At 40.1% G+C, this 12069-nt stretch overlaps 1 protein-coding gene across 1 annotated transcript in view; it reads left to right on the top strand.

Moving 5' to 3' along the window:
• Nucleotides 1-6945, top strand: part of ACE (angiotensin I converting enzyme) — a gene marked incomplete at its 5' end in the record, with an annotated part of 45539 nt that extends 38594 nt beyond the window's left edge. Inside the window, 5 exons of the mRNA XM_081344807.1 lie at nucleotides 93-237; nucleotides 601-699; nucleotides 817-939; nucleotides 5530-5717; nucleotides 5995-6945. Of these exons, the coding sequence (XP_081200933.1) occupies nucleotides 93-237; nucleotides 601-699; nucleotides 817-939; nucleotides 5530-5717; nucleotides 5995-6173 (734 nt within the window). The 3' untranslated portion in view covers nucleotides 6174-6945. The remainder of the gene's footprint in view (nucleotides 1-92; nucleotides 238-600; nucleotides 700-816; nucleotides 940-5529; nucleotides 5718-5994) is intronic.
• Between the last annotated feature and the right edge of the window lie 5124 nt (nucleotides 6946-12069).

Below are 12069 nucleotides of genomic sequence, written 5' to 3'. Positions count from 1 at the left end.
GAATCACAGTAGAAACAGTAGAAGAGATCAAGCATAACACTTGGCAGGTACCTTGGCATGTAGATATGTTAATGCATTTTCTTCTTGGTCAGAGAGTGATATCAACTACCTTATGAGCATTGCACTGGATAAGATTGCTTTCCTGCCCTTTGGCTACTTGATCGACCAATGGAGATGGAAAGTATTTGATGGGCGTATTCCAAAAAAGGAGTACAATCAACAATGGTGGAATCTCAGGTGATTAATTTGCAACTGTCTAGTAAGAAGATCGATATTTTAGTGTTGTTCTGTCAGAATTAAATCTTGAGAACTTACAAAGAAGAGGACCAAGTCTGGCCCAAAACTACAGAAAGTGAAGTCAATACAAGGCTAATAAATGTAACCATAACTGAATTATTTCAGATAGAGTTAAAGGTCAAAATACAATCATTTTTGCCTTACCATTAGGGGGCTTCCTAAGATAATACTAGCAAAAGTAGTTTTTCCATAGAAAGGAAAAATAATTATTTTTCAATCCTGTGAATATGGCTCCTAAGATCATTCCATTTTTCAAATTGCTTAATGAACATCATCTTCTCTCAATTTGCCTTAATTGTATAGATTGAAATACCAGGGTTTATGTCCTCCTACACCAAGATCAGAAGAAGATTTTGATCCAGGAGCAAAATTCCATATTCCTGCTAATGTCCCATATGTCAGGTAAGGAGATATTTTTTTGCTGGCTTGTGTACCTCTGTGACTTACGAAATGTCGCATCACCACTTTTTCCTAGAGTGACCTTGACCTCCCATTTTATCTCTCTCATTTCCCTTCCAGATATTTTGTCAGTTTTATAATCCAATTTCAGTTTCACCAAGCTCTGTGCAAAGCTGCTGGCCATACTGGACCTTTATATAAATGTGATATTTACCAGTCTAAAGAAGCTGGGAAAATCTTAGGGTGAGTACGCTGCCCTGGGGTCTGTAAATTTTAGGTTTTCTCAGTTATTTGCAAATATATATGAAAATTATGCACTAAAAATTATATTTATTTCTCTAAACATATGTATTTTTAAGCATACAGTTTCTATATTTCTCTAATACAATGCATTTTTCATGAATATATTAATTTTTGTCCCCTTCATGGATTACTGCCTTGTCGTGGCGAAGGGGGTTGCGTAATTCAATGAAGCTATGAGCTATGCCGTGCAGGGCCACCCAAGACGGAAAGGTCATAGCAGAGAGTTCTGACAAAACGTGATCCACTGGAGAAGGACATGGCAAACCACTCCAGTATCTTTGCCATGAAAACCCTATGGACAGTACCAAAAGGCAAAACGATATGACGCTGGAAGATGAGCCCCTCAGGTCGGAAGGCGTCCAATATGCTACTGGGGAAGAGCAGAGGGCTAGTACTAGTAGCGCCAGAAAGAATGAAGCGACTGGGCCAAAGCCAAAAGGACGCTCAGCTGTGGATATGTCTGGTGGTGAAAGGAAAGTCCGATGCTGTAAAGATTTTTTCTCCATAGGAACCTGGAATGTAAGATCCATGAATCAAGGAAAGCTGGACGTGGTCAAACAAGAGATGACAAGACTAAACATTGACATCTTAGGTATCAGCGAACTAAAATGGACAGGAATGGGTGAATTTAATTCAGATGACCATCAGGTATACTACTGCGGGCAAGAATCCCTCAGAAGAAATGGAGTAGCCTTCATAGTCAATAAAAGAGTAGGAAAAGCAATACTGGGATACAATCCTCAAAATGACAGAATGATCTCAGTTCGAATCCAAGGCAAACCATTCAATATCACAGTAGTCCAAGTTTATGCCCCAACCACCGGTGCTGAAGAGGATGAAATTGACCGGTTCTATGAAGCTCTACAGCACCTTATAGAACTAACACCCAAAAATGATGTCCTTATCATCATGGGAGATTGGAATGCTAAAGTAGGAAGCCAAAAGATAACTGGAATAACAGGCAAGTTTGGCCTTGGAGTACAAAATGAAGCAGGGCACAGGCTGATAGAATTTTGTCAAGAGAATACGATGGTCATAGTAAACACTCTTTTCCAACAACCCAAGAGAAGGCTTTACACATGGACATCACCAGACGGTCAACACAGAAATCAGATTGACTATATGCTCTGCAGCCAAAGATGGAGAAGCTCTATACAGTCAGTAAAAACAAGACCAGGAGCTGACTGTGGCTCAGACCATGAGCTTCTTGTTGCAAAGTTTAGGCTTAAATTAAAGAAAGTAGGGAAAAACACTAGGCCAGTCAGGTATGAATTAAATCATATCCCTGTTCAATATACAGTAGAGGTGACAAATAGATTTAAGGAATTAGATCTGATAGACAGAGTGCCTGAAGAACTATGGACAGAGGTTCGCAACATTGTACACCAGGTAGCAACCAAAACCATCCCAAAGAAAAAGAAATGCAAGAAAGCAAAATGGCTGTCTGAGGAAGCTTTGCAAATAGCTGAGGAAAGGAGGGAAGTGAAAGGCAAGGGAGAAAAAGAAAGTTATGCCCAATTAAATGCAGAATTCCAAAGAATAGCTAGAAGAGATAAGAATGCCTTCTTAAATGAAAAATGCAAAGAAATAGAAGAAAACAATAGAATAGGGAGGACCAGAGATCTTTTCAAGAAAATTGGAGAGATGAAAGGAACGTTTCATGCAAAAATGGGCATGATAAAGGACCAAAACGGCAGGGACCTAACAGAGGCAGAAGAGATTAAGAAGAGGTGGCAAAATTACACAGAAGAACTATACAAGAATGAGCTTAACGTCCCTGATAATCACAATGAGGTGGTCACTGACCTCGAGCCAGACATCCTAGAATGTGAAGTGAAGTGGGCCTTAGAAAAGCTGAGCAACAACAAAGCTAGTGGAGGTGACAGTATTCCAGCTGAGCTATTCAAAATCTTAAAAGACAATGCAGTAAAAGTGCTACACTCAATTTGCCAGCAAATTTGGAAAACTCAACAGTGGCCACAGGATTGGAAAAGATCAGTTTACATTCCAATTCCAAAGAAAGGCAGTGCCAAAGAATGTTCAAACTATCGCACCATTGCACTCATTTCTCATGCTAGTAAAGTTATGCTTAAAATTCTACAAGCTAGACTCCAGCATTATGTGGATCGAGAACTACCAGAAGTACAGGCAGGATTTCGAAGAGGCAGAGGAACTAGAGATCAAATTGCTAACATATGCTGGATCATGGAGAAAGCTAGAGAGTTCCAGAAAAACATCTACTTCTGCTTCATTGACTATGCTAAAGCCTTTGATTGTGTGGATCATAACAAACTGTGGCAAGTCCTTAAAGAGATGGGCGTACCAGACCATCTTATTTGTCTCTTGAGAAACCTATATGCGGGCCAAGAAGCAACAGTGAGAACTGGACACGGAACCACTGATTGGTTCAAAATTGGGAAAGGAGTCCGGCAAGGCTGTATACTGTCGCCTTGCCTATTTAACTTATATGCAGAGCACATCATGAGAAAGGCAGGGCTAGATGAATCAAAAGTTGGAATTAAGATTGCCGGAAGAAACATCAACAACCTAAGATATGCAGATGATACCACTCTAATGGCAGAAAGTGAAGAAGAACTAAAGACCCTCTTGTTGCGAGTGAAGAAGGAGAGTGCAAAACTTGGGTTGAAACTAAACATTAAGAAAACCAAGATCATGGCATCCGGCCCTCTCAATTCCTGGCAAATAGATGGGGAAGAAATGGAGGTAGTGACAGATTTTATTTTCCTGGGCTCCAAGATCACTGCAGATGGGGACTGTAGCCAAGAAATTAAAAGACGCTTGCTCCTTGGGAGGAAAGCCATGGCAAATCTAGACAGCACACTAAAAAGCAGAGACATCACCCTGTCAACAAAAGTGCGTATAGTCAAGGCTATGGTCTTCCCAGTTGCAATGTATGGCAGTGAAAGCTGGACCATAAGAAAGGCTGAGCGCCAAAGAATTGAAGCCTTTGACCTATGGTGCTGGAGAAGACTCCTGCGAGTTCCTTGGACTGCAAGGCGATCAAACCGGTCAGTCCTAGAGGAGATCAACCCTGACTGCTCTTTAGAAGGCCAGATCCTGAAGCTAAAACTCAAATACTTTGGCCACCTAATGAGAAGGAAGGACTCACTGGAGAAGAGCCTAATGCTGGGAAAGATTGAGGGCAATAGAAGAAGGGGACGACAGAGAATGAGGTGGCTGGATGGAGTCACTGAAGCAGTAGGCGTGAGCTTAAATGGACTCCAGAAGATGGTAGAGGACAGGAAGGCCTGGAGGAACATTGTCCATAGGGTCGCGATGGGTCGGACACGACTTCGCAACTAACAACAACAAATTAATTTTTGTACAAGCTTTCGCCTAGTACATGATAAATTGTTCTTGGCAACTGCATTGCAGAATTTCAAACAATTTTGGATTCTGTACTGGTTTGAAAATGTGTACAAATTAACTTTCAAATGCAATTTTTAAAAACGTTTTTTGCTAAACCCTCAGCATTACCCTTACAAAGAGACTGGTAAAGTTGGCTCAGCAAGGCAGGTGATTGAATAGTTTTCTGAATATTGGAAAAGAACAAGAAAATTATTTGGCATTTAATTGTTTTGTACAGCTATTGACAGGTACCTAGGGAATTTTCTGCCTCGTTCTAAAATAAATTAGCAAGTCTTGGTTTATTACAGGTAGCTCCAAGATTGGGGAACTGATACTAATCAAATTGAGACAAAACTGGCATTTTAAATTTGAAAGTTATCGACAAAGGTCTTGGCCATTTACTAGTGGGCATTGTGCTCTTCCAATTTCCTTGGATTTCATTCTGATGTTTTAAAGCTTAAAAACATTATTTGTCAGATAAAAATGTTTTATTGTGTGGTACAGTGTGCTATTTCAAGCTCACAAGAGACACATTGAATTATTGCCATCACACAACTAAACAAATGTCTATTGTTGCAGAAAGTTTGAAATATGAACTCGTTCATGCAAGGGACTGAAAGACCATTTAATTCAGCTTCTTTCTGAAAATTTCAGCTGATTCCAAACTGAAATAACTCCCAGCTCAGATAATACCAACAAATCATATATTCTGCATTTGCGCCCATTTCAGTAGTCAGCAATGAAGAGACTTCTCCAATAACAAAAAAAAAGTATGCCCAGGTGGGATGTCAAATACCCTGCAAGAAAACAACAACATTTTTGTAACAAAAATTCTGAGATATAGCAAAGCAGCAGATGGGTTAGAAAAAAATCTATGCAAGGCAAAGAAAGTCCCATTAAAAAAAACGGGAATCTTCATAAACTAAGAGAAAAATGCCTAAAATTCTACTACTAGGTGAAAATCTATTGTGTAGATTTATAAAATAAAGGATGATACGCAAAGGCTTTTTGGATTTCCAATGGGGATCTGGCTGGCTTCTATAAAATACAGTATTCTATATAGATGGACCTTTAGCTTCATTTAGCAAAGCAGTGTTGTGTTTCCTGGAAGAGGGAGGAGTGCACACGTACATCTTCTATAAACAATTTTTTTTTTTGCAGGGATGCCTTGAAGCTGGGCTTCAGCAGGCCCTGGCCTGAGGTCATGCAAAATATTACAGGGCAACCCAACATGTCTGCTGAAGGTTTGCTGACCTATTTTGAACCACTGACAAAATGGCTCATTGAAAAGAACAGGCAAAATAATGAAACTCTGGGCTGGCCTGAATACACCTGGCAGGCTTATGCAGGTATTTAAAAGTTTCAAGATTGGTATTTTCAAGAAATGAGGACTAGAGGAGGAATGTTGCACACAGACCCTTTAAGCTTTCTGCTAATTGTGGATAAAGAAATAGCAAGACTACAGTAGGAACAAAGTTAATGCCCTCATTTTACTTTTTCCCCATTTTTCCTCATTTCTACCCTGCTTAGCTTTTTTTAAAAAATGCAGTTTAGTTTGATGCTATGCCTTCTAAGATGAGTTTACTTAAATCCATTCTTCTATGTTTTTTCTTGTTTTTTACTTAGGTGGATCAGAAGTCAATTTCCTTGGGATGTCACTGAGCAGCAGTCAAATAGAAACAGGACAGTGGATCTTGCTTGGAATTGGGCTTATGCTTCTTATTACCACAATAGCCTTGGGTGTCATATACTTCAGAAGAAGAAGGAAAGGCTTCAAATCTAGTTCAGAAATGGAATTAAAATGAACTGAATGTCTTTAACCTGTTTTCTATTACGTCTTCCCCCATATGAGTGTGAAAAAGAGTTGAAAAACATTTTGTACGTATATGTGTGGCTGAATGAGAGAGACCAGATATATCTGCATTTAGAATAGAAACTAATATTTGTTTTGTGAGTGTGTATGTATATGTATGATAGGTTTGAGTGTCCCTAGAGAGAATGTATGTTGAATTGCATACATGTTCTATGTATGCTAATATGCAAATATATGGTTGGGGAGAATATGTGTGTATACTATCTGCAATGAATAATTGGAATGTGGATAGCTATGCATTTGGGTTCACTTACCCAGTTGAGGACACTCCCATGAGGGACAGCCTTGTACAAACAGGGCAAATGTGCCAACAAAAATACTTGACTCTTCTAATAAATTCAACAAACTTTTTGATTATGCAAGAGCCAAAGCAAAACCATTTATTTATTATAAATAATATCTGGATTTTTTAATAAAGGGAAAAGAAGAAAAAAATGAAGCAGAGTGATCCAATTAAAGTAATGGGAATAGCCGGACTATTTAAATCACTGTTGACCCAATGCCTTTCTTCATATATTCATTTGAAGAGCTGGTAAATTCTATCAGGCTTTCTGTAACTCAGGCAGAGAATATATTATCTAGCAAGAGCTGTGCTAGATTTCTTCAGAAGTTGAACAGATGTTGTATGTAATCATGCCACAAAGTTTTTAAAAGACTGTCTTGGTGCATGAATGACAATTAAAACGCATCACAGTCTCTGTATATTCACTGTCTCTTTCATTTCTTTGTGAAAGAACAAGGAAGAAATCATGAATGGATTACGAGACAAGTCTTTGAGGAAAGGAAATCACTCTACCCTATTAAAATCCCCATCTTATAGCTCTTGACTACACCAATGCATCTGATAGGCATAACTAGAAAAATGAGTAATCTAACATAATAATCTCTATAATTATCATCACTAGAACATTAATAAACAAAATAAAACCAGCTTCATTCAGTAAATTCCAAACGTTGGTATAAATGGCAGGTTCTGAATCTATCACTAAAATAAAGCAAAATGTCCAGGAGGAGAACATTTTGTAACTTGTCAGCCAAAATATTTATTTATTTTTATTTTTATTTTTATTACATTTATATCCCGCCCTTCTCCGAAGACTCAGGGCGGCTTACAAGCTTAGCAGTAGCCTTCATTCTATGTATATGCCTGCTTGTTAGGGAGCCTCTTCCATTTCTTTCCAAAATCTACAGCTCTCAGTAGTGAAGAGAAGGATGAATTAGAATTTATACAGCAGCACCTTAAAGTCAGACAAATGTTTATTGACAACAAGAGTTCTTTGAAAACCAATGTTATATACCGTATATGGTAGTCCTTATAATATCCAAGTGCAGAATTCTGTATTTGATGCATATCATGTCACCTCACATAATAGATGAATAGTTGCCTTACCATAAACTATTGAGGAGGCTATCACAGTAGAAAAGTTTTGCCAAAGGCATATTCAATCTACATACTTGTTTATTCGGGTCCTGGGCCTAGAAACTAACCCAAAGAACCTCTTTTTATTGGGGGATTCAGCCCCAATGAGTTTGTACCTTGTCTGATTCATTGTAACATGCAAAGATCTGTACAGATTGACTGGTTCAGTCAGAAAATTCAGAGCTGCATACCACCAGCATACTAATAACTGGAAGAAAGACATTTGAGTGCATCCCTGCAGAGGAGGAACCTTACCTGAGCAATGGAGCAAGTATGCTAGGAAGACAAAAGCAGGAAGGAAACACCAGAGGTTAACAGTCACATAGGCAAGGAGCAAGCAGACTGAAAGGTAAAGAAGTAAGAAGGGGGAAATTCTAACTCTTCATCTCTACTGCACTGCCTCTTGTGGTCAATACAGTGTGAGGTGCTGAAGAGTCAGTGCAACCAAAGTCAGATTTCCAACAACAATTTCAATCCCAAGCATCTGACTAATTGCACCAGGTGTCTTCCAGACATTAAAAAGCAAATGGAGCAGTGTGTAGTTTAATAACTATGACAGTGAACCTTTCCTTCCCCTACCATCCTCTGACCTTTTGGAAACTATCGTGCAGATGAGATGAGATGATGAGATGAGATGAGAAGAGACAAGATGAGGCGAGACGAGGCAAGGCAAGGCAAGATTTAAGATAAGATAGATGATGATAAGGTAAGGTAAGGTAAGGTAACATAAGATAGGGTTCCCCAACTCCTGGTCCATGGACCAGTACCGGGCTGCAGCATGCTAGCAACCGGTCTGCACAAACAAGGAAAGCCCCATCTGCGAGATGCAGGCAGCACACAAAACCATGCCCCCTCCTCATTCCATGGAACTGGTCCCTGGTGTCCAAAAGGTTAGGGACCTCTGACATAAGATATAGTCCCAAAGGTGCTTTTTCAGGAGGCAATTGGACTTTCTTCCTTTTCTTTAAAGATGTTTTGCTTCTCATCCAAGAAGCTTCTTCAGCTCTGACTGAATGGGAATGGAAGGATTTATACTCCTTGCAGAGAGCTGGTCATTTGCATTCTTTTAGAGAGTCGTTGAGGCTACCTATCTCTATTGTCAGGGTCATCTGAGTAGTGCAAATGGGTGTGGAGCCTTCTTGGAACTGTTGAAAGGGCTGTGTTATAGACTGGAGATAGATGATGTCATATCCCTCCCCCTCTATTGAGAGAGGGCTGTTCAATTTTGACATAGATGGCCTCTTTGACCCCTCTTTCAAACCAGTGGTTCTCTCTGTGCAAAATGTAGATTTTGCTGTCTTCGAAAGAGTGGACTGCTGAATCTTGTCCTGATAGGTTTGCTCTCCTTTGTTGTGCCATATATTTATGACGTTGTTGTTTAGTTTCCCCAATGTACAGATCTGCACATGGCTCACTGCATTGTACAGCATATTCCACATTGCTCAGTTTGTGTCTGGGTATTTTATCTTTGGGCTATTGTCAGCATATTTCATGATATGGTTGGTAGCAAACCTTGCACAACAGTCATGGATCAGCAGGGTGAATAACAGTGAACTTAGGATATAGCCCTGAGGAGAATCTGTCCTCAAGAATATGGTGTTAGAAATATTAGTTCCAACTCACACATACAATCAGAGAGAAAATCAAGAATCCAGTTGCACAAAGGAGTATTGAAGCCTAAAAGGCCCAATTTATCTACTAAATGCTGAGGAATTATCATATTAAATGCCACACTAAAGTCAACAAACAGCATTCAAGCATGAGTATTTCTTTTCTCTAAGTATGCCAAACTCAGATGGAGAACAGAGGAAATAGCATCCTCTGTGGAACAATTTGGACAATAAACAAACTGAAGTGAGTAATGCTGGAGGGAGGCTGTATACAATAAAGTCCTTTATCAGCCTTTCAAAACATTTCATAATGATGGATGTAAGTGCAACTGAACAATAAACATTAAGACCCGTGATTGAAGACTTTTTTGGCATTGGCAAAATAATGGCAGTCTTAAAACACAATGGGACCACTGCTGCTCCAATAAAAGATTGAAAATATCTGTAAGAATTCAAAAACAACATATAAGAGCACAACTTCCTTTTGTGCTCTTCCCTTGTAAGCTGACTCAGTAATTTGCACATGTATGGCTGCAAAGATAGAGACACATGTTAAAGATGGCTGGAAATTGAACCAAGTGTCCTGGCAGCAAATTGTTAACTATAAAATACTTCCTGCCCCAATAGTTCAATACATTTATATCAGATTTCAGAAGTCTAATTCATTCCCTGTTGAAATAGCACAATGATTCTCAACCTTGGCAATATTAAGATACATGCAGTTCAACTCCCAGAATTCCCCAACCAGCATGCTGGTTGGCAAATTCTGGAAGTTGAAGTTGATACATCCTAAGTTTGCACAGGCTGAGAAACACTGACTTAGGAAGCAGTGCTTCTACATGCTTCTAGCATGCTAAGAACTTTCCTATCTTCTATTGCTGGAAAATTACCAGCCTATCAGTTTTGCTCAGAGAATAGATAATTCCTCTCAACTCTATGGGTGCAATGAACAACCACACCTGCAACCCCAGTTCTGAAGCATCCCTGAAATGAACAAATATCTTTTTGTATGGATGGGAAGGGACTGTAAGGGAGAGAAGATAGTGTTGCAAATGTTATTGCAGCCTTCTAATATCAACATGAAACCCCAACGTGGACAACATGTCGAAATACGGTAAATGCTAAATGGTACCTGGCTACTCTTTTCCCTCCTCAGGAAAGTTCATACCCAAACATTGTTTAAGAACATTTTGCCTTTAGAGTCAGAAACACATTAAAATTTCAAGACCATGGGTTGAATTTTAGTAATCCGATACATGGAGAAAAAGGGCTCAATACTATTTTTGAAATGTCAGTTTGCTTCTGTTGCTTCAGTATTTTTTCCTGCATGTATGATTGGAAAGTATTTATCTCTTGCTTCTACTACATCTACAGAGTGCTCATGAGAACAGGATGCTCTGCAAGCTGCTTTTGATCACCCTTGTAAAAAAGGGGACCTGTTCTTAATCCTAACAGCTTGAACTTGATCATCAGGAGGATTACACAAATGATTTTCCTGGGGTTTGTTGATTAACAGTACTTGTGGGGGCAGGGGCAGCAGGATTGCCACCATATGGCTATTCTAGAATAAATTCTGGGGGAGGGATATGTCTTCCAGACTGATATCTGCAATCACCATGTTTACTTTAAAGCAATAGTAAAAACTAAGCCACTATTCAAACAGAATGAAAGTGGTCCTATAGAGTTCCTTTTTGAGGCATAATCCAAGCACATCTGAGATAGACCAATAGTTTCATCAAAGGAAAAGGTGGGACAAATGCACACATGCATGCACTCTTTCTGAATTTTCTTCACTTTCATGCAGGTGAATTATCCATATTCACTGATAAAAAGCTGTCATCACTGGATGAAATTGCTTGCATGAGCCTGAATTGTCCTCTTCCCTGTCATGGCTGAAGCTTGGCTCACTTTGTAAACCTCACTCACAGCCATACAAGAAGCAACAGGGGGAGGGAATATTCTGCAGGGGGGGGAAGGGTATAAGGGAAGGAATGCAAAGAGCACCAACTCGGAGCCTGAGACCCAAGGTCACCTGATGAGAAAGTCTGCTAGGTGGAGAGTCTGTTACCTAAAACAAACTGAACCGAGCTAACCATACTGATTGGGGAGAATAAAGTGACGCTGGGAGAGCCAGGGGAAAAGGGAAATGTTTAACTAAGCTATTTGCATGTGAAACTGGTAGAATTGGCTTTGCTACTCCTGTATCCATGTTGGCTCAGGAAAATTATACTCTTGGAAACAAAACTGTCCCAGGGGTCTTTATTTGCTGCACGAACCAAGTGGGACGGTTAATATTAAGCCAATTCTCACAGCAATAACCTGCCTGGACTCCACCAGGAAGTTTGAGCAATGATGGTGACAATGAGAGACCTGGAAGAAAAGAAGAGGCCAGGGGAGAGTCTGGCTCAAGAAGCACTGGCAGTTGGTGGTTGGAGCAAGTACCCAAGCCATTGGGGCACACCCAAAAACGAAGACTGAGAAGACGGAGCTGCAACCCATAGCAGCTTAAGGGCAGCTGAGGAATGCCCCATTCCAGGGGCTGAAGACCTGATGGTCAGATAGAGTGAGAAAGTTGGCAGAAGTCAAGGTATTCCTTCCCGCTCCCAGGGGTCAATATTGTGCAAGGGAGCGGATAGAATGCTCAGCAGGCAGCCAAATGGGGTGATCCTATTAAGTAGAAATGTCATGGTCAGCTTGCTATGGAAACCCTGCTCACAACCAGACATCAGCAATGGGAAGGGGAAGGGAAGGCATTTGGAATGCAAGGGGAGGGGGAGTACCGGGGAGAGTGAAGGAAT

The sequence above is a fragment of the Vipera berus genome, assembly GCF_964194415.1.
Source record: "Vipera berus genome assembly, chromosome: Z".
NCBI lineage: Eukaryota > Metazoa > Chordata > Lepidosauria > Squamata > Viperidae > Vipera > Vipera berus.
The sequence above is the reverse complement of the archived record's forward strand: the minus strand, read 5'-3'. Positions and strand labels throughout refer to the sequence as shown.